This window comes from Peromyscus maniculatus, chromosome 8 (assembly GCF_049852395.1).
Source record: "Peromyscus maniculatus bairdii isolate BWxNUB_F1_BW_parent chromosome 8, HU_Pman_BW_mat_3.1, whole genome shotgun sequence".
Taxonomy (NCBI): Eukaryota; Metazoa; Chordata; class Mammalia; order Rodentia; family Cricetidae; genus Peromyscus; species Peromyscus maniculatus.
In genome coordinates this window covers 65,696,970-65,718,865 of record NC_134859.1, presented here as the reverse complement: position 1 = coordinate 65,718,865, position 21,896 = coordinate 65,696,970, and the positions used below count along the sequence as shown (strand labels likewise).

Below are 21,896 nucleotides of genomic sequence, written 5' to 3'. Positions count from 1 at the left end.
CAGGAGACTGTGAGCTGCTTCCCCACGTGGTCCTGAACCCCTTGAACTAAGCACACCCAACACTCAGCCCTTCAGCTGCACCACCACCCTCCCCGGGTCCCCTGTGCCAGTTGTATGACCTTGGCCAAGTCTTTCTACCTTCACAGACCCATTTCTTCAACCGGAGAGCGAACCTGCTGTCCACATGCAAACATACACCCAAGACACAATATTTGAACATGCAGAACAGCTTTATTCATATCAGTCAAAATCTGGAACCAGCCATCGTATGCCAGACGGATGAACAAATGGTGGTTGTACCCACATGGCATGATGCTGCCCGGCCTACAACAGAGTGGCTGGACCCTGATGCACATGGAGGGATGAATCATGAAAACACACTAAGAGAAACTAGACACATAATAGACACCGTGTGACCACCCGGAAAGACAAGAATCACCAGAAAAACAGGTCAGCGGTGGGCCACGGCTGGAGGGCTGACCGTCACGGGATCGATGGAGCTTCTAGGGCAGGTTAAGAAATATTCCAACCTGATGGTGATAGTTACAAGGGCGTGTGTTCCTGAAAAAACTAGGAGTCGTACACTTAACACTGGTGAATTTTGTTGCATGTAAAGAAAGAACAGCTCAACAACGCTGTTCTGAGAAAGGAAGGTAGGAATCACAGGCGGTACTAGGAGCCGTTCTGTAACACAAACCCAAGATGAGTTTGTTTTAGAAAAAATACACTGGCTCATATAATCAGGTCAGTCCAACTGCTGGCTTCAGGGACTTGCTGGGTAGCAAGGAATAAGTCCACATGGCATAATCTGTGTTTTCTTTCTTTCTTTGTTGGCTTCATCCTCAGCTGCATAAGTCGGCCACCAGCAATTCTAAGCTGACATCTTGTCAACTTAACTCCCATGAAAAGATGCAGCTGAAGTCCCACTGGGGGGCGGGGGAACTCAGCAGTCTTTGTCCAGGCCTGGAACACATGCCTACCCCTAAAGCCAGGGATGGTGCTGGCCCTACCTGGACTCTGGTGACACAGAGTAAACAATATATCAACAGAAACAAGGGCCATGGGAAACTAACCCGTCCCTCTGCCTATCCAGTGTACCATGCTATTACCCATTCCTATGTCCAGACAGCTCTGCAATGGCCAAGCCATGGGGAATGGACCCCACCTCCATCAGGGTCGCTCTCCCGACACAGGAGTCCAAACAGGAAAGCCACACGGGCATGGTGGTACACAGCTATAATGCTAGCACTCTGGAGATGGAGGCAAAAAGGATTGAGTTCAAGCCCAGGCTGGACTACATAGCAAGATTCTGTCTCAAAAAGGGGCTGGGCATGTACCTCAGTGATAGAGCACTTGCCTAGTATGTCTAAAGCCCTGAGTTCAAACACCAGGACCAAAAAATAAAAATAGGACGGCAGGTTAGTATTGCTTCTCCAGCAGTCAGGCAGACCCGGAAGCTGCTGGGTGCCTGTCCCCAAGACATTTGGCAGGGCAAGGGGGAGCTGTGCAGAAGCCACAGGCTTAAGGCAGAGCCCTGTAGCTGCAGGAGTCTGAGCTTGAAACTCCCAGGGGAAGGATACCTCCTCAGGCCCTGGGCTTCAGTGACCCAAACCTCAGGGAATCCAGGGCAGAGGCAAGGACTGCCCCTCAATCCAGAGTCATCAGCCCCTGGTTCAGCCAGGGCCAGAGGCCAAAGAAGAAACTGTCAGGAAAGATCATCTTGCAGGATCAACCGCAGAAGACGCCATCCACCGTATGAAGACTCACCCGGATGTCACCTCCGGGTCAGGCAGTGCAAGTACCCTCCAAGGGACCAGCATTCCCCGCACAAGTGTCCTGCAAGGGAAGAGAAAGGCAGAAACAGTGTCAGATCTGTATGCAAAACAGACGGTCTACAGAAGACTCTGCAGCTATCAAGTGGGCAACAGGCCCAGAGAGGCCGCAAGCCTCCCCAAGGCCGCGCTCGATCAGACCCCAGGACCTGCGCTCAGAGCTCTCGGTTCCACTGTGGCAGGGGTTGGTGGTTCGGGTCCGACAAGGCAACCGGGGGCTTCCTCTTAGCCCCACTACCCAGGCCAGAGCCCATGCTGTGTAATTCCCCTGCTGAGGTGTTGGCCGAGTTGGCCTGGAAAGCAGGCTTCGTGGATGCCACTGCCAAGAGTGTGCGCTCTGTTGCAGAGGCGGCTGGGTGGAAAGAGGGGCATGAGGCAGACTGAGGAGGGGAGAGGGCCTGTGCCAAGCTGGGCAAGAATGGCTCACTCGCTCACTGCCTCCCCCCCCCACACACTTCTAAAGGAAGCCTGAGGGCCTGGCCCAGAGCCCAGGGGCTCCAGGAAAGCAGTGTTCTTGACTCCCATCCGCCAATTCCAAGGCAGGCTGGCTGTCCGGCTCTGCAGACCTTCTGGAAAATAGCTAACCACTTCCTGGAGCTAACAATGCATCCACGGTCAGCTCACTGTACCGACGGCCAACTCAGCTAGTCCCGAGGCCGTGCTTCTGGGGCTACTTGGAAGTGAAGGAGGGGCAGGCTGCCAAGGACCATGACACCCCAGCACCAGGGGCTTTCCCTCCACACAAGCCCCAAGCATGGCTATGTTCCTTCCTGGTTGTCCCTAAGCAGAGAAATGGCAGGCAGCTGTCACCCAGCAACCAGGTGACTGTGTCCTATCTAGAGCTCGGACTGGTAATAGTGTGACGGACTGAATGGCAACCGAGGATCCAGGCCCGTGTACACTCGCCCTCTGGAAGTTAACGGAAGTGACCCACCCTCCTGTGGGTCAGACACCTGCTCCCACCCACCTCTGGATATTACGATCAAGTGGTTGCTATTCAGTACTACACTAGGGGGCTGGAGAGGTGTTCCGTTTCCAGCACCCACATTGGGCAGCTATATACAGTCACCTATAACTCTAGTCCCCAGGGTCTTGACCGTCTCTTCTGGCCTCTGTGAGCACCAGCATGCACATGGAACACATACATGCATACATACACATACAGTTCCCAGGGTCTTGACCATCTTTTTTCTGGCCTCTGTGAGCACCAGCATGCACATGGCACACATACATACAGGCAAACACAAACATATTAAAACGTGTACTTGGTTTCTTATATACTAAAAATGACTATCACTATTATGACAGAAATGTCGCTGATCTTGGAGTCAATACTGCAGATGTGAATCACGGCTCTGCCATTTCTTGACTGGGTCCCCCAGGGAGTACCCTGATCACCTTAGCCTGCCAGAGGCAAGGGGTCCCATCCTCCAAGGGGTTCTCCAGACAGAGTTGGAGGGAACGTCTTCCTTCCCCTCTGGCGGGCTTGTAGCCTCCTGGCTGCTAAACAGAACACAAAGGCATGCAAGAAAAGCCACCAGCAAGCCAAGGCACTCACCCCAGGTTCCTCTTGATCCCTACAACTCTGATCTGGTTTGCGTCAACTGATACCCAGCTACAGGCCCTTATCACGCCTTAAGTCAGCGGTTCTCAACCCGTGGGCTGCAACCCCTTTGGGGGGTCCCACATCAGACACCCTGCGTATTTACATGACAGTTCATAACAGTAGCGAAATGACAGTTATGAAGTAGCAACGAAGACATTTTATGGTCGGGGGTCACCACAGCATGGGGAACTGTATTAAAGGGTCGCAGCACGAGGAAGGGTGAGAACCACTGCCTTGAGTGATTCAAGGGTCAAAAAGCCTGACAGCTGTCAGTCAAGGACATCCTCACTGAGGACCTCACCTCAGATTCCCTCCAGCAAGATCGCAAGATCTCCCGAGTTCCTGGCTGGAAGGCAGCAGTGGCCCTGCACAGTCACATCCTCCTTGAGAGAAAAGAAAAAGGATAAGGGAGGGGAGGAGAAGAGAGGTGAGAAGAAAGAGAGGAAAAAAAGAAATCTGGGCTCCTGAAGGCACAGCCCTATGGCTCCTATAAAACGTCCCTCTCTGGCTCACAGGTGCTTGCTCTGTAAGGCTGACAAACTGAGTTCAATCCCAGGAACCCCTATGAAGACGAAAAGAGAAACTAATACATTTTTAAAAGGCGCCAGGAAGATGGTTTGGCAAGTAAAGGCACTTGTCACCAAACCTGATGGCCTAAGTTTGATCCCTGGAGACCTACAGGTCATCCTCTGACCCCCCTGCGTGCCCCACGGCATGTGCCCCTCCCCCACCGATAAAAGTCCCCATCCTGTTAACGGGGTGGGGCCAGAAGGAAAGCGTGAAGACAGGGCTCAGAACAGAGGAGTCAGGCATGGGCGTGACGAGCCCTGTTCCTCCCAAATGCATGCCCGACAGCATTTGAGAGCAAGTCTCATGTTTTCATTGCTCTATGGTATTCGAACACACTTGGGAAGCAGAGGCAGGTGGATCCCTTTGAGTTGGAGGCCAGCCTGGTCTACAGAGTGAGACCCTCTCTTGAAAAAAACAAACAACAAAAAACCCACCCGATGTATGTTGTCTTTGTGTGCGTATGTTCGCACTCATGTGTGTGCAGGCCAGAGGCCCACCTCAGGGTGCCTTCCTCAGTCGCTCTCCACCTTATTCTTTGACAGGGTGTCTCACTGAAGCTGGCTTTGGCTGGCCGGTCGCACAGAACCGTCTCTGCCTCTCCACGTGAGCTCACAGGCGAGCCGCCGCGTGTTCAGGAAGGGACCCACAACAAGACAAGCATCTCCCCAGCCCTGCACTGGGGTAAAGAATGAGGACCATGGCGGGGGGGGGGGGGGGGGGGGGGGAACACGAGGAGGTTTGCGGCAGGGACCAGCAAAGAGGCTCCAGGGGAGGAGGGTGGTGACCGAAGTTGGCAAAAGCCAGCAAAGCTGTTAGAGCTGAAGGAACAGCTGTCACCCTTGTCCATCCCGAGTGTGAGAGTCTCAGCGTCAGAGTCTCACTCATCTCTCACCCGGTGAGAGCAAATCCGGTCTAACCTTTACCCGGTGAGACGCCAGCAGTTAGCTCCTGAACAAACCCAGCTCTCGCAGAGCTGGGGGCATGGAGCCCACAGACCCAGGGCTGGCGGGACAGTCATGGTGGTCCAGCATACACCACGCACCGACACCATCTTGTCGATGACGAGTGCTTCCAAGCTGGCTCCTGAAGACATCCTGAAGACGACTGTCCCTCGATGACGCGAGGTCCGCGAGGTACTGGGTGACTTGCTGTAGCAGGCCCCATGATGCTTTACTGCTCATTCACCTGTCCATCTGAGGACAAGCCACCAGCCCAGCCTCAGCTGGCTTTGACTTTTGGTGACAGCTCTGTGGCTTGGTAGGGAAGAGGAGCATGTCACAAAATGTTGGACCATACCAGGATGGTAGCTTGAGTATCTACAATCTCAGCACTTAGGAGGCGGAGGCAGACGGATCAGGAGTTCAAGGCCAGTCTTGGCTACACGAGATCCTGTTTAAAAAAAAAAAAAAAAAGAATAAATGATTGGATTAAAAGCAGGCATGCTGCTTTGCAGCCCCCTATTCACACCCAGAGACCCCCCAAGTCAAAATAGATGTAGGGTGGGGCTGGAAAAGGTGGGGGCACCGGGTGAACATGGAGATGATGGTTTCTGAAGTAACGGGATAGAGAATGTCCACCTAAGAATAGGCAAGTTCTGTGATCACAGCAGAGGGGACATGCCCGGATGAACATGGCTACCAGCTCTTGGAACCTCTTCACTTGAGGCTTTAACAAAAACAAAAAACAAACAAACAAAAAAACCAGTTCCTACCCAGGTACCTGCCCCACTTCTCAGGAAACAGGAGCGGGAATCCTGCAAGACATCTACCTTTTCCCCCAACAACCTTTACCTCATATGAAACAGGGATGTCCCCCAGCCCTTCCCACCCCCATACCCCCTCCCCCAAAAGTGTACATGCATGCAAGTGAATGTGTGAGACACATTAACTGTTTCAACAACCAGCATGTCCCCATCCCTCCTCATTTGGGGGGTGGGGAGTGGGTAACATTCCAATCTAACAACAGGAAGTTGCTTCCATCCTCGAAGGGCCGGGTGGGCCAGGGATGGGTGGGCCGCCACCTTCAGCCGCCCGATGCACACTGCAAGAACAATAAGGATTTTTAGGGGCATTATGACTGAGTCAGAAACCACAGCTGCCCCTGAAAGTCCCTCATTTTTCTTGCTGTCCTTGAACACGCGCCAGGTAAGGTGGTCGGTCATCCAGTTGGCCCAGGTGAGGAGAGGTAGAGACATTGGTCCCTTACCCAGCCCTAGCCCACTGACGCCCCCCCACCCCAGTCAATCAATCCAGAACCCAAATGGTGCACTCTGCCGCAGAGATCCAGGGATTTGAACTGAGGGATGTGACTCTCACAGGTGGACATGGATCCACCCTGGGGCAAATGGGTCTCGGGAGTCAAGGGAGGGTCTCGGGTCTGATACGGCTCAGGAAGAGGGGTTTCTAGCCTATTCCGGACAGGCCCCTGCCGAGGCCAGCCCTGACTCAAGAGAGAAGGAAAGCAGCCCAGGAACCCTGGAGCCAGCTCTGCGGAAGATCGGTCTGCAGGTGTGAGCCTGAGGAACAGCAGCTGGGCTCTGCCCTGCTTTGCTAACAGCGCTGCAAAAAAAAAAAAAAAAAAACAACCCAAGGAAGACAAGCCAGACAAGGAGTCGCAGGCGCAGCAAGAGTTCAAGGTCAGCCTTGGCTACATAGTAAGCTGGACGCCAACCTAGGCTACATGAGACCCTGTCTTAATGTGGAACCCACAAACCCGGGGCTGGAGAAATGGCTCAGTGGTCAACATCGCTTGCTGTGCAAGCAGGAGACCAGAGTTCAGAGCCCAGCATCCAAGTCACCAGTCACACGTCCCACAGACCCCTGTAACTCCGGCTCCAAGAGATCCTTCTTGCACCCAGGCACGCATCCCTGCATGCGCACACATAATCTATAAAAAGGGAATGAGATAGCTTCTCTATCACTAAACTCAGGACTGCTAGTGGAGGCATACCATCAATCGCAGGTTGTCCGTGACTGAGTAAGTAACGCAAGTGGCTATGACATGAGGACGTGGGGGAGAGGTAGCACAGGCTAGCCCTCTGGCTTCTCTGTTGCACCCTGCCCTACCTTTTGCACACAGTCCAGAGCTTCAGGTGGGCCCATGTACGAAGGTGGATCCACCAAAACAGTGGGCAAAGACGGACTTCTGGAATGTTCCACATGTTTTCAAACTGTGGAAAACTGACTCAGCAGGGAATTGTAGGCTTTGAGAGGGTGGAACGGTAATAGAAAATGGCAAAAAGAAGAGGCCAGTAACTGCCCTGCCCTGCGCCTTGTAGGAAACAGAAAAAAAACAAACACCTTTCAGTGAGATGGCTCAGTGAGATGGCTCAGCAGGTAAACACACGGAGCACAAGCCCAGTGGCCTGAATTCAACGCCTAGAACCCACGGTGGGAGAGAACACACTACTGGAGACCGTCTTCTGCCCTCTGCAAGGAGGCACGTGCATGTGCACGCTCTCCCCCACATACACATCATAAAAGTGTAAAATCTTCCGGAATCAGGGTCTTATTCAGGATACTCTTTAACAGGATGGTTTCCCCCATTTCAGGCCTGGGGGAGCCACCTGACAACAGAGGGTTAACTCCCGGCTGTAACCCTGGAAGATCCAAACAGACCCCACTCCACAGAGCCTGGTCTTTCAGTGAATGCCATTCATCAACAAGACACTTGGTTCCTGGTGCCAGGCCATTCTACCCAGGTTCCCAGCAAGGATGGAATCCACCCCACAGGCCAATGGGAGTCTACCTTATCCAGCTAAGATAAGTTCTATGGGTCCATGAGCTCTGTCTAGTACACAGGACTCTTTCCTCTCAGAACACTGTGGCCCATAATGGCAAAGAGTGCATCCCTGAGAAAGACAGAGACCCGAGGCTACACCTTCCTCAATGTGTGACTGCAGATTATTTTGCTGCCTGGCTGTCTTTTGTATCTGTCAACAGGAATAATAAACCCCACTTTGCAGGGCAATGTGAGGTTAGAAAGAACCCAAGTAGACAAAGTGATTGATTGGCAGGCTCAACACATACACCCCACTCTATGCCGAGGGCTGGGGGGAACTGGGAGAACTCTTGCCCACTAAGAGGACTGGGGAGAGGGGTCAGGTGTGCCCTACTGTGCCCCAGGACTGCCAATATACCTTCTTCCCCATGTTCCAGGTCTCTTCCCTGCTCACACGGAGAGAAGCAAGCCCAGCTTCCCGCCTTCACCAAGATCATAGCCATATACTCCATTAGTAAATCAAAAACCCGAATGGCCCCCGAACACTAGGATCTTAGTCATCTACAGCTCTGAACATGACCATGTCATGTTTCGTCTGCTAAGCAGCCCATCCCCACAGCCCCTGCAGCCTGCCGGGGCCACCTGCTACCTCACCTACTAGCCACAGACGCCTAGGATGGCACTTCCCTCCTGGAGATTTAGGCTTGAGCTTGTGAGCCTTGGGTCTGCCCATCTCACAGGTTGTCTGGAGGAAACCTCCTCCACCCCACCACCCCAAAAAGACGTTTGTGTGAGGGACTCAGAATTGTGCCCTCAGTGAGATGGTTTGGTCAAGGCCAGCCATCACCACCATCCTCCCTGCTCTGTGCGTCAAGGCTTAACTCACCTTTTCTGGGTGACCTTTCTTGACCTCAGCCCGTCCCCGGGCTAGAATCTTTTCCTGCTCTACCACCTGAACACACACATCACACTGTGTGACACTACGCCTCACTGTTGGTCTACCCCATCTGGAAATGGTCCAGAAGCACCTTCATCACCATCTCATGAGGAGGCCCGGAATCCTCATTGGCCACAGTCTCCCCTGGGATTCCTGGAAGTCCTTCCCATTCTGGTGCAGGCGCTCAAAACGAAGGCAGGGTCTGACCCCTGGCAGTGGTCAGAGGAACACCCCCCTGCTAGCCTACGTGACACCTCTAGGCCTGGCTTTGCCACTGAACACTGGCCACCCAACCCAGTGCCACTCGCCTCCCCAAAGTCCTCACTCCGTGTGGGCCCGTGCTGGGCACAAATTCTTGACCGAGCTGGCCCACGCCTTTCTTCTGGGGCTGATGACCCACACCGAGGCTTACAGGGAGCTGGAAGGCGGGGACGTTCCCATCAAACAGAATCCCTAAAATAGCCAGTCACCCACAAAACCATGATAGAAGGGAAAGAAAAGCCAACTAGATATCAGCCCTTGTTTGGAATGCGATGGGGAAGGGAAGCTATGTACCAGCCCCACCCTGGCTGGAAAGTGGTCTAGGCAGAGGGCGCCAGGCCCAAGGAGTCATTAGGGGAACCTGTCCTGCAGAGAGAAGCCACTGGGGCGAGGGCTAGCCCGACAGAGGCCAGGTTTGCGGGCAGGGGCCGGTTGCCTGCGGCTCCTTCCAGCTCTCCTAAGGAGTCAGTTCCAGGCCAGGAGGCTGTGGAGGAGGGTGGGGGTCAGAGGGTCAGAGGCTTCGCTGGATTTCATCCTGGCCTGCAGTGAACAGTCTTTTTGGCCTTTCTGGCCTCTGATGAACAAGCCAGGAGATCTAAAAGCCATCCATCAGAGCTGCTGGCTTTATGATAACCAATCTCTCTGCCAGACATTCTTTTGGTAAGAACACTCACTTTCAGAGCCTTGGCTCCTCCCCAGCTCTCCCAGCCGCAGGGCTGTCTGGCCTGTGCTGATGGCTGGAACACCATGGGGCACAAGCTCAGTGCCCAGAGGGTGAAGACCCAGGTGCCCCTCAGCACAGCTGGAATTGGGCCTAGATGTACGTTCCATATACATACACACATCTGCTCCCAAGCCCAGTGCGGGTCACTCATGTTTCCAGACCAGCGAGTGCATTACGGATAGATGTAAAATCCTGTCGAGCCTTTACCTGGGTTACCTAAGGCTCCAAACGGCACAAAGGTGCCTCATCCACTGAGCCATCTGTTTCTACAAAGTGTTATTAGAACATAGGTGTGTTCATCCACTGATGCATGTTCTATGGCTGCTGTCAGGCCACAATAACAGAACAGACTAGAGACGTTCCTCAGCTTTCATGGGGTCATGCCAGTCACCTATCAGAAGCTAAGGGCATCATGAGATGAAATGTGTGTGCGACGCCTAACCTACTGGACTTCCTCACTTAACAACAGCCCACTGCAGAGGGCGGGCTGTTTCATCTTTGAGATTATGGGGCTGGCTGGATGCTGCAGCTCACGGCCACTGTCCAGTACTGTGACAGAAACACACTGCACATTGTTAGCCCAGGAAAAGGTCAGGATTCTAAGGGCAGGGCTGGAGAGATGGCGCAGCAGTGAAGAAGAGCACTCGATGCTCTTAGAGAAGCCAGGTTTGGTTCCTAGCACCCACACGGCCCAACTCAGTCTGTAACAATGTGCTCTCCTGACCTCCGTGGGCACAAAGCACACACGTGGCACATATGGGCACTAACATATACATATGAGAAAAGAGCTTCAAAGAAAGAACTTCTGGGGCTGGAGAGATGGCTCAGAGGTTAAGAGCACTGACTGATCTTCCAGAGGTCCTGAGTTCAATTCCCAGCACCACATGGTGGCTCACAACCATCTATAGAGAGATTTGGTGCCCTCTTCTGGCCTGCAAGCAGACAGAACACTGTATATGTAATAAATAAAATAAATTTTGGAAAAAAAAAAAAAAACTTCTAAGGGCAAGTTTTTAGTAAATGCTTATGGTTGAACAGAGTGATGTAGCTTAGCCCAGACTCTTCCTATGGTACCACAAACAATGCCCCGAGTTGGAGGAGACGGACGGACACATATTAAGTATATTACTCCCACACATTTTGTAAGGTTCAGAAATCAACCTTGATTTCTTAAGTATACAGGACACTTTCCTCTCAGAACACTGTGGCCCATCATGGTAAAATGGTTGAACCATTGTTAAGGGCAGAGACTTTCTTAGTTATAAGACATGGACGGCCCTCATGGCATAAAATACTTGTAATCTGAACTTTTATACAAGAAAAAAATGCTTCTGCTGGTTCCCGAGCCATAGTTACTGGCATGTAGCAAGCACAGTGCTGATACAGAAGACAAGTAAGCAAAGCCTGCGGGCTGTGGCTCAAGGTCTGTGAGGGAACAGCTGGAAGGGCCGGGCAGCGCAGCCCAGCCACCGCCACTGGAAGAAGTGTGGTTACTTGGGCAGCCCGCCTGCGGGCTGGCTGGCTCCTACTATAACCAGAAAGGAACCCTAGAAAGCCAGATTCTTCTCTGCCCCAGCTCGGGGCACACCACTGTTGTCACCTTAATGAAGTGGATTAAGAGCCACCGTCTCTTACCCCAGCGTCTCAGGCCAGATGTCCTTGTGAAACCTTCCAGGTTTTCAGATGGAACGTGACGCCTAAGCCACACATTACACAATACCCCAGTGGGACAGCAACAGTAATCAAACATGTTAATACCTCTGCAGTGAGACCTATGAATATTCATACATTGGGATAAATATAGACTAGTAGTCTGAGGTCGGTTTGGGTCACATTTTCCCAAAGATTTAGTTACAGAAGCTGCAACTTGGGGTTTTCAAAGTTCTGTCCAGTTCAGAATTTGGGAGGCAGGGTGCGGGCCTGCAGCAGCAACAGTTACAAAGTGCAGACACTGTGTCTCGACTTCACGTTGCTGGCCTTGGCTGGGCAGCACTCCTGACCCTGGCCCAGCGGCCTTCACTGCAAGTAGATACAAGAAAGCCAACACAGGCATTCGGTAAGGACACACTGAACGACTACATACCGCCAGACATCTCTTCCCTCCAAAGAACAGCTCCTGACTTGGCTAAAAAGTGGAGAAACCCGCAGTACTATCAGGAGGAGGAAGCAGTCGTGAATGAATAGTTTCTCCCACTCTGTTTATGTGGACAAGGACAATAAACTGTCCTGTGGCCGGTCACTGCTGCTGTCTGAGGGGCAGGCATGACGGGTTGCATTGATCAGGGGCAGGGGAGTGGGTGGGAACCCCAAACTTTACAGACCCCATTTGTTTTCCCTTGTGTCCTTCCTCAGAGGATCCCCGTGGCCAAAGCTCCATTTGGAAATCTAAAATGATTTCTCTCATCACAACTTCCTAGAAGCTAATTAGAAAAAAAAAAAATGTGCTAATTGGATAATCTGGTTTCAGATGTTCTAATTATACTCCTTGGTGGGAGGGGTATAAAATATAATAAAAATATAAAATGTAACAGGACTTCATCCAGAAAACCTAAGGTAAACCTTTCAAAAATAATCTTAGAGTAAGAATTTTTTTTTTTTAATTTTGTGTGTGTGTGTGTGTGTGTGTGTGTGTGTGTGTGTGTGTAAGCGCACACGCGCTCACACCTGTAGGGCAAAAAGCAGATTCAAGAGTTAGTTCTCGCCTTCCACCACGTGGGGCCTGGAGATTGAACTCGGGTCCTGAGGCTTGGCGGGAGCATTCTTTACCTGCTGATCCATTTTGTTAGCCCAAATTAGGAGTATTTACTACAACAGACCTCATGACACACAGACAAAGCTTCCCCTAGAAAACGCACGGCCCGTCCCCACTATAGCACGTCTGAAGAGGCTGCTGGGGGATGGCTTCACCCCGCATTCTGGAATTAAATCGATTTCTCTTGTTTAATGCAACCCAGTTTCAGCTTTCTGAAATGTCATGCCCTCTTTCTTAAGACTACTCCTACGAATGACTACCAGCAATTTCCTCATCGCCCGAGATTTCTAAACCCCAAATTGGGAAAGAAGTTCTTGATTCCATTGGTGATTCTCCCCCCCCACCCCCACCCCCCTCCTTACCCTGGCACTGGGCAGATCTGTGGGAGTCATTTTTACTCCCTGATTGGGAAACATGAGAACAGCTCTGGGGACAAGATGGCAAAGGAGATGCTGGGGGGTGGGGTGGGGGGTGGGAGGGGTCCTGCACATGGAAGGGCATACCCTCCAAACACCACGCACCTGGGACAGATGTCCTGTTAGTGCGGGGGGGGGGGGGGGGCACGGGGGCTGATAAACCCAATGCTGCTGGGGAACTCCTGGCTATATTTAGTCAAGGCTAGCTGGGCCAGCCACCCTGCCACAGTGGTGCCTGCAGCTCTCACTCCGTGGTCTGGTAGAGCTCCATCAGGGGATTACAGAAAGGATGAGGGTACCTTCCCCCGCCCTCCTCAGCACACATGTGTCGCCCACAGGGCAAACACGGACATCAGGGGCACATGAGGAGCATATGCATTGCTTTGGGGGAAGCAACATAGGACGGCCCAGAGGCAACAGGGTGGCGGTGCCCAGGGCCAGGCACGTTAGTTTCACTTTCTGGGTTTTATTCCCGGGTCACCTCTCGCCCTGAAGGGAGAAAACATCTTTTGAATGGACAAGAGAGAAAAATCCTCCAAGACATTCAACAATGTTCCCATGTCACTTTTTTCTCTCTCTCTCTTTCTGGAGACACTGTTGCTCTCTGAAGACACGGACAGACTTTAGTGAAAAAAAAAAACAAAAAACAGAAAAAACAAAAACCTCCACATCCGTAACTTCAGTCCCCTGGGCTGCCTGCCTCTAATATGATTACACATCAAATGCAATAAATGGGGCAAAGTGGTATTATTTTTCTGGGAAAAACCAACATCATAAAAGAGTCTTTATTGAATCAGAGGCCCATGAACTGTTCTCTTGCCTAATTATGGCTCCAAGTGAATGAGGCTGGGTTTCCAGGCAGGGCTCCTCACAAGTCTACGGCCCAGAGAGCAATGGGATATTTGTCACAACTTGTCTAGTTACAAAAAAAAAAAAAGCCAGCAAGAGGACAGGCAAGGAGAATGCCAGGGGAGGCTGGCAACAGCCCCCTCCCCCACTCGGGACCTGGCAAGAAGAGGCCGATTTTCTAGCTACTTCTATTTTCAGAGGCTGACCCCTGCCTTTCTCCCACCCTCACATCCAAGTTAGGATCCCAGACCCTTTTCCTAGCGTGGCAGCTCTGCCCGCCCTAAGCCTCTCTCTGTGGAAAAGACACATTGTGGAAATGGGATCTTTTGCCAGACGTTTCAAAATCTGGCCAAGGTTAGCGTGACTGTGGTGTGTATGCCCGCCCTCGGACCTGGCCAAGGATGAGCACTCGCTGCCATGAGACTCAGGAAGAAGAGAGTGTGAGGGTGAGTGAGTGGGTGTGTGTGTGTGTGTGTCAGAGCCTCTGGGAAGGGAGGGCTCACCTTCCACACCAACCAGGTAGGAGTTAGTGGCGTGATGGCTTCTCCCCGATGTGGAGAGGTCTGGCCGGGCACACTGAACCCTAACATTCTGCTTATACTTAAGTTCATAATTCCAAGTATCTGTTGCTCTCAAACTTCCAAGAGCAATAGTGAGCTCCGGGCTAGCCAAGGTTACACAGCGAGACCCTGTCGCAAACAAACAAAAACCTCCCAAAAGCAAAGACATATTTTCTTCCTATAAATCGGCTCCTGCCTCTACGTACTGAAGCCCACAACAGCCAAGGTCAGTAGTAAGGGGTCAGACATCACCCTGCCCTCCCACTGACCTGTCCCTTCCAACAGTCTCCAGTAGTGACCACAGGAGTCCTCTGGAAAACCGGGCACTTCTGCCACCCCAACCCTGTTTCAGGTAAGCCTCTTTGGCAAAGGCTTTCCTTCTAGAGTTTTCTCTCCAGATATCAAGTCAGCAAGCAGGCTTGCCAGCTGCAGGCTGTCCTATTCTGGCCTCCCCAGAATTTGCTCATTGGCCCCACAAGCTCAGGGGTACACTCTGACAACACTTGGGAACAGTATCCATGTCCTAGCCTCCACCTTGGGCCTGGCATTTCCCACGGGCGTTTCTGTTCATTTTTCATAATGCCCCACAAAGCAAGCTTGGGCAGAGTCAGGAAACTGCATATTAGGAAGCATTACCGGCCCAATCCAGCCAGTGTCTACACTGACCAAGCTTCCAAATCTGAAATACGGTCTCCCCAGCCTCGTCTTCAGCAGAAGGGCACATTCCCCGACAGCCTTCTAGAAAGCAAGATGCTACCAGCAAAGAGCACCATACCCTTTCTTTGTTTTCAGAGGGACAGGAGGGAAAAGGTGGAGGGTTATTTTTTAAAATTAATTATTATTATTGGTGTGTGTGTGTGTGTGTGTGTGTGTGTGTGTGTGTAAAATGCAGATGCGTCCATGCCACAGCACACACATGGAGGTCAGAGGACAACATTCAGAAGTCAGTTCTCTCCCTCCACCATGGGTTCAAGGGAATAAAACTGAGACCTCAGGTGTGCTCAGCAGCACACCCACCGAGCCATCCTGCCAGCCCTGGAGGGTCATTTCTTAACGCATGTGCTCGTGAGACTGGGATTTTAGCCTTTAAGAGCCAGGAGTCAGTGCCTGCCCTTGAACCCCACACTCCCCAGGGCAGAAGCCCAGTGAGAGGAAGCGGGTTGCATGAGCATGCACCACAAAGTCTTCCAAACTTCACAGCTGCATCTCTCCAAATTCCTCCCACGCCCCTCCCGCTCTCCCACACGCAGCCCATCCCCCCTCTGCCATGTCCTGTCCCTGCACCTGCACCTCCCGGCCAGGATACTCAGGAGGGCTGAGTCCCCAGGGAGTACAGTGTCCTCAGTCCAGTTCCCTGCTGGGCAGAGCAGGCACTTTCAGGCCCCAGAGTGGCAGTGCTGAAATCACAATCACAGAACAGCTGGATCCATGGGGCACGTCTCCTCAGTCCTCCTGGGCTGGCGGCAGAGTGATTTCCAAATTCCCCAGTTGCCCAGAACATGCCAGAAGGAGGGAGGGCACACCCACAGCGGGTGAGAAGTCATCTGCCTGTCCTTTCTGTGCAGCGCCAGTTAAGGCAGCTAGAGACTGAAGCATAGTTAAAGCCTTAGAAATTCTAAATAAAAGCATTACTGTGCCATAGGGAAGCAGAGGCCCATGAAATCCTGACACCCCCCCCCAATCTGATGATTATCTGTTTAAAAAATATATACAGCAAACTTTTTGTTCCCCTATAGAGTATGCTGAACTTGTGACTGAGCCAGTGAGCAAGCCAGCCCGGAGCCACCAGAGAAACTGAGGTGTCTTTCTTGGGGCTTTTCATGAAGTGTGCTGGAGCCCATACGTCTCCTAGTGGCTGTTCCCAGCAGGACTGACTGCATGGGAGGTTGACTGGGCCATGGGCCTGGGTACCAGGTGTTTGGAAGGGTCTAACTAGCAAGGGGGAGGGCTTTTGCTCCATCCTTGGCATTGTTATAAACAGACCTTTGGAATAAAGTTCTGGGCCGGTGGAAAAGGATCCAGGCCCACCCGAGTCTGTCCTGTGCTTTCTATTTCTCTCTCCTTATTTCTAACTAAGTCTCTTATCCCTCATTCCCCAAGAGTTCCTGGGGTCAATCAGTGTGGGGGCTGGTCCCCCCCAGAGGAGTCTTCAGGCTGTCCGGCTGATGGACTCCTGTGCAGAACAGTGCAAAGCGACCACATCTACAAGCCAGGGTTCCTTTGAGGTCCGTGCTGGCTAATTCAGACCTCCCACCTCCCGGGCTGGAGCTCAGGCTTGCTGGCTCCCGACCTGGGAGCTACACCCCGAAAGGCCAGGGAACTGGCTGCTGTGCCACGAAGGCCAGCTGTGAGACCCTGGGGAAGCCCTTCCCGCCACACTTCCCCTCATCTGCTCTCAGGGCTGCCAGAAAAGCCAGTGTGAGCAGTGGGGGGGACGGGGGGGGGGGGGGGGGACGGGGAGGCCAGCTTTCTCACAGATGGTCCAGTCCTCAGCACATAGAGGACAGCCACTAAAAAGCAACAGGAGGGCTGGGAAGAATGAAGTCAAGTCCTCTGCTGCCAAGGCTGATGATCTGATTCTGATCCCTGGGAGCCACATGATAGAAGGCACACCCGCATATATACAATAAATAAACAAACAAACAAATAAATAAAATATGCTAATTTTTTTTTCTAAAAAGCAAAGGACCGAGTCTGAGGCGGTGGAAAGGCTCCCAGATATTACCCCCAGCTTTTGATCAAGAAGCCACTGTTCCTGGTGTACTTCCCGAAGTACACCAAGTAACTTCCCCAAGGCCGTATGTGTCAGCAAACAACCGTCATTAGGAGAACCTGCCAGACTCAAAGGCCTAAGGTCTCCATCACACTGCTCCCTTCACCAACAGACAGAAACAGGGATATCAAAATACAAGTGGGGCACGTGGCCACACCACCATGAACACGCCCGACCTCACAATGTGTGTGTGTGTGTGTGTGTGTGTGTACAGACTAACCGTGGGAGAGCTGCCAGACTGTGCCAGCCACTGTACACATTTTAAAATATAAGCCTCACCACACCCTCCCAAGGTAAGACTCATAACCTTTGATTCACAAAGGAGAAATTGGGGTACAGTCAAGCCATCGAGCCAAGGCCACCCTGACTACAGAGGGATCAGAACTGGAGCCTCAATACCCCCAAGTCCACCATGTGCTTTGGTGGCCTCTGGAAATTAAAATGGTCCCTCCCTCCTCCCACAGCTCTCTTTCAGGGACTTATCACTGATTAGGGGCTCCATGCTTTTGTTTGAACATCCTGAAACTAGCCAAATACTTCCCGGCCTTCCAGAGGAAAGCAGGGCAGCCTGGGAGGGAGTCAACCCCGTGAAGTAGTAAAGGGCCAAGCAGCTGCTAGGTAAAGGGGGTGCAGGGGTGGGGGTAGAATGTCCCTATCCTGGAGCATTCAGACAGCTTCACTCTGGACAAAGAGGCAGTGAAGAGAGCCCAGGAAGAAACTCAGAGGCCAGTAGCGTAGTCAACTACAAAACACTGGGAGCATTTCTAAATATTAGACTTCTGGGGCTGGAGATATGGTTTAGCAGCAGTGAGTACTGGCTGCTCCTTCCCAGCACCCACAAAGCCACTCACAACCATCTGTAACTCCAGTCCCACCCTCTTCTGGCCTCCACGGGCACCAGGCATGCATGTGATACACAGACATACATGCAGAAAAAACACCCATACACATAAAATAAATAAAATAAAATAAAATAAAAATAAAAATAAAAGCTTTCAAAGTTGCCAGGAGACTTGAAGGTAAAGACTAGGAGACTAGCTTCTCCCAATATATCTTTTTTCATTCCTATCCTGCTAGGCAAAAACTGATATTTAACCTTTAATAAGTTGGGATTTTATTTAAATAATAAAAAAACTAGAAGGGTGAGGTTAATTATTCACAGGGCTGCAATTTACTTAAGAGTTGAGGGAATGAAAGTTTCCTCCCAGGAAGCAGTACCTGAGTCCAGCATGGGTCTCCCTGGAGGTCTGGCTAAAATCCTCCCATTGGCTTTTCCACCTTGCATTTAGCTGCTTCCTGAAGAAGGTTCCAGCACACCGAGCCTGGCTATCCAGTCACTTCCTCTGGAGAATCCTTGAGGTACCCATTTTCCGAGGATGGAATAGGGTGTGGTACCGCGGCCAGGAGGGAGGTGTCTGCCTGTAGACAGCCGAGCTGCAAAGCCTTCAACTGTAACATTTACTTTTGCTAAGTGCATTTGTTGGAATCAAAGCAGAAATCAGCTGCTGCTGGAGGGCAGGCTAGCCCAGCCTAGTACCTAGTTCAGTGAATCCTTTTTGTTTTCCTGTAAAGGAACCTCCCCGACACACACACACACACACACACACACACACACACACACACACACACACCGAAAGAAAAGAAAATCATTCACATCCCTCAAAGAAATGAAGGACCAAATAATTACCTAAAAAAAAAAAAAACTCCCCAACACCTGGCCAGCCATGGCCTGAGGAGGAACTAGAGGCCACCGATGCTGGAGGGCTTCTGTGTCCCAATGACTTATGTCCTACATTCCAAAGTTTGTCCCCTCCAAGGTGGATGCAAAGCAGCCAGATCCACCGGCTTTTCTGCATCCCACGATTCCAGCTCACGTCTGCGGATGGTTTATGACCACAAAATACTATGGAGATTTCCACGTCATTTACTTTTCGATACCTATGCCGGGGGGCTGGGAGAGGCACTGGTTCAACAGGGTAACATGTTTTTTTCCAGCCTGATTCAGCAACCCCAAAGAAAGCATTTTTCTTAATTAGGAACCAGGCTTCCAGTTAAAGCGCCCACCATTTCCACTCCTAAACAGTTTCGTCTCGAAATGGAATTTGTTAAGATGCTAGGAAATCTACACCATGGTCAAAGGAACTCTTTTCTTCCATACTTCAGGCACATTCCACCACCTAGAGCCTGAAGGACGCAGCTTACGTGGACAAAACTCAGGCTATGATCCTTGCAGGGACTCACCGGCCCAATCCTGACTTCTCTCCACACCTGTCTCCCTCCCCTGTTCTCACTGCTACGTGCCACCAAGGGACAGCGACAGCAGCCCGCATATGATTTGTACAGGGACAGCTTTGCACGTGGCCCGCAGGTGTGGGGAGCCTGGGGGCGGGGGGGGGGGGGGGGGGGATACCTCTTATATGGTCTTTGTACAACTGTCCAAGTGGTGGGCCAACCTGGTTTCTTCCTTCTCCTGCCTCTAAGCTTCTAGAAACCTCTCTCATTTCCCAATGCCAGGAAGAAGGGGGCCAGCGGTGCCCTATTTGGTCAACTTGCCCTTCATACACAGAGTTCAAGTCTCCTAAGCGCATGCTCCTAAATGTTTCTTTCAAAGCTGCCCAGACAGCCACACAACACATAAAGACAAAAGGGGCCAGGTTCTGGAACCCGAGATTTCAAGACTTTTCGTGGATTTGTGTGTATGTGTGTGTAGGGTGTGTGTGTGTGTGTGTGTGTGTGTGTGTGTGTGTATGTGTGTGTGTGTGTGTGTGTGTGTCTGCGCGGGGGGGGGGGGGCAATAAGCAAAGTTTTACGAGCAATAGCGCTTAAGGAAGAAGGAGCTTTTATTCAGCATAAAACTTGATGGTGCTCAGTATTAGGTTACATGAAAGTGGGCAAAAGACTGCTTAGAGATGTGTCCACAGACTCAGCATTTAAGACACAGAGGGGCTCAGCATCCAGGCCGCTTCCCCAGGAGCAAGTCGAGAAATCAGGCTCTATCTTCCCCACCCCCAAACTCAAGGTTGGCGCCATACAGCAAGGCAGGCGGGTCCAGAAGAAAAAAGCCCTTTCTCCCCCGACCCCAGATCACCCCCAGCAAGGTCCCAGCTCTGCCAGGAGGTTGCCGACTCACACTTTCAAGTGCGTTGCTATTTCTCTGCCGAAGCACAGATTTCCCCCAAACCGCAGAGACACCCCGCGGCGCGCGCCTTCCCAGTCCTTCCACCCTAGTGGACATGGGAGGTGGAGGCCCAGCCGGAGCGCACGAGGACCAAGAAGGGGCCGGCTTCGGGCGGCGAGGAGCGTGGAGAAAATGCCGGTCTTGGGGACCGAGGACTGGGACTTTGTAGGCCAGTTGAACTGACACCCTCATCTTGCCCGCAAAGACCCAGCTCTCGGCTCCCGTCCGCTTTGGAGTTCGGGGTGCCGTGCGCCCCGATGGGCTGCCCGGGGCTGAGTCCCGCCGTTCGATCTTGGCACCGCGGAGGCTCAGGGACCGTTCCGCAAAAAAGCCACCTGCCCCGCCCGGCCTCGGCCCGCGGGCTCCGAAACCAGCCCTCGAAGGGTTACACGACGCACAGCGCACGCGGCCCGAAAGACGGTGCTGGGGACGCGGGAGGAGGTGTGCGTCCCCGGCCCTAAATCCACCCGAGCGCGATGGCTGCACACCCAGAAACTTCCCAGCGCTCGCACGCCGTGCCCGCGAGGCCCAACTGCGAGCCGCCCTGTTACCTGCGCCCAGCCCGGCGGGCGAGGCGGGACCGAACCGCGGCGCCTCGGAACCCAAGCTGCTTCTTCCCGCACAGTGGCCGCAGCCCGGCCCGCGCGCCCCGATGTTCCCGTAGCTCCGTGCGCGCCTGGCCGAGGATCCGGGGCCTCTCTAGACCTGCACGGGGACCTAGGGACCGCCGCGGGACCCCCGCCGCGCCGGGGAGGACGTGTGCGCTGCAGCAGGGCCCCTCGAAAGTTGCGGGGTTCCTCTCGTTTGCTCTCTCGGCGCGACTTGGCTCCACGTGCTGGTGACACATCAGGAAGGCTGCGCGCTCCGTGGCTCCCAGAGGACCGACACGACCAGCGTCCGCCCAGCACAGCCTCCTCGAGCCCAGCGGACCGCGCTCCGCCCCAGCCCGCCCCTCCGTCCGCCCCTCGCCGGCGCCGCCCCCGGCCGAGACGCCTGCTCCAGCTCGCGGCCCAAGCGGGTAGACCCTGCGGGGAGTGTGGGGTGGGGACTCCCCCTCCAGAGTCGCCCCTGGGCCGAGGATCTGGACACTGGACGCTCGACTCGACAGTCTCGAGTGCCTTCCACCCAGTCACGCAGCCCTTCCCACCTCCCGCCCCCTACCCCGAGCCCCAGTAATTTTCCCTTTTCCTCCTCTGGCCGGTCCGATCCGCTGCCGGCGCTTCCTCCCTCGAAGACCGGCGCCGGGAGCCCCCTGCCGGCCGCCCTGCTCTCAGGCCGCGCCCCCGCCGCGGTGCAGCGCCCTGCAGCCGGCCTCAGCCTCCCCACCCTCCACCTAGGCAGGGACAGCCTTTGAGGGCTCCGTGGCAGACCCAGGAGATGGTATATTTAAAGTACCCGGCGCAGTTCTCGGGGAGAGAACCTCTTGAAAAGCTGGGTTCCGTGAAGGGTGAGACAGAGAAGCTGCTGCTGTGCAGATAGGAGCATTTCCCGAAGCTGACCGGCTACCTGTTTTCCTGTCTCCTCCCTCTCTACCAGCGCGGGAGTGGTTAATTGTGTGTTTATCCCGGGCCGGTGTGGACCGTCCCTAGGCTTCTGCCAAAACAAGTCAGCCGAAGATTGATTCCAGGGGCCATAGAGAAGCCAAATAATCACCGAGATTGAGTTCCCTAACCATCTTCAGGTGGAGGCTTGCAGTCATTTAACTTAATGTGACACTT

The 21,896-nt window shown here is 53.0% G+C and overlaps 1 protein-coding gene across 7 annotated transcripts; it reads right to left on the bottom strand.

Annotated features, from left to right (window-relative positions):
• Positions 1-211: 211 nt before the first annotated feature.
• Positions 212-21,095, bottom strand: LOC143266930 (uncharacterized). Of its 7 annotated transcripts, XM_076542976.1 has the most exons (5): positions 20,730-21,095; positions 5,051-5,397; positions 3,740-3,821; positions 3,231-3,335; positions 212-1,836 (listed from the first exon to the last, which is right to left on the bottom strand). In XM_076542976.1, the coding sequence occupies exons 2-5, from the start codon at positions 5,187-5,189 to the stop codon at positions 1,764-1,766; spliced, it is 399 nt and encodes a 132-aa protein (XP_076399091.1). In that variant the 5' UTR covers positions 5,190-5,397; positions 20,730-21,095; the 3' UTR covers positions 212-1,763. The 7 variants fall into 7 exon arrangements, 2 of the variants coding, with proteins under 2 accessions (XP_076399091.1, XP_076399092.1); XM_076542977.1 differs by lacking the exon at positions 20,730-21,095 and having other exon boundaries at positions 3,231-3,332; positions 5,051-19,387; XR_013041780.1 differs by lacking the exons at positions 5,051-5,397; positions 20,730-21,095 and adding an exon at positions 4,443-4,576 and having other exon boundaries at positions 212-3,335.
• Between the last annotated feature and the right edge of the window lie 801 nt (positions 21,096-21,896).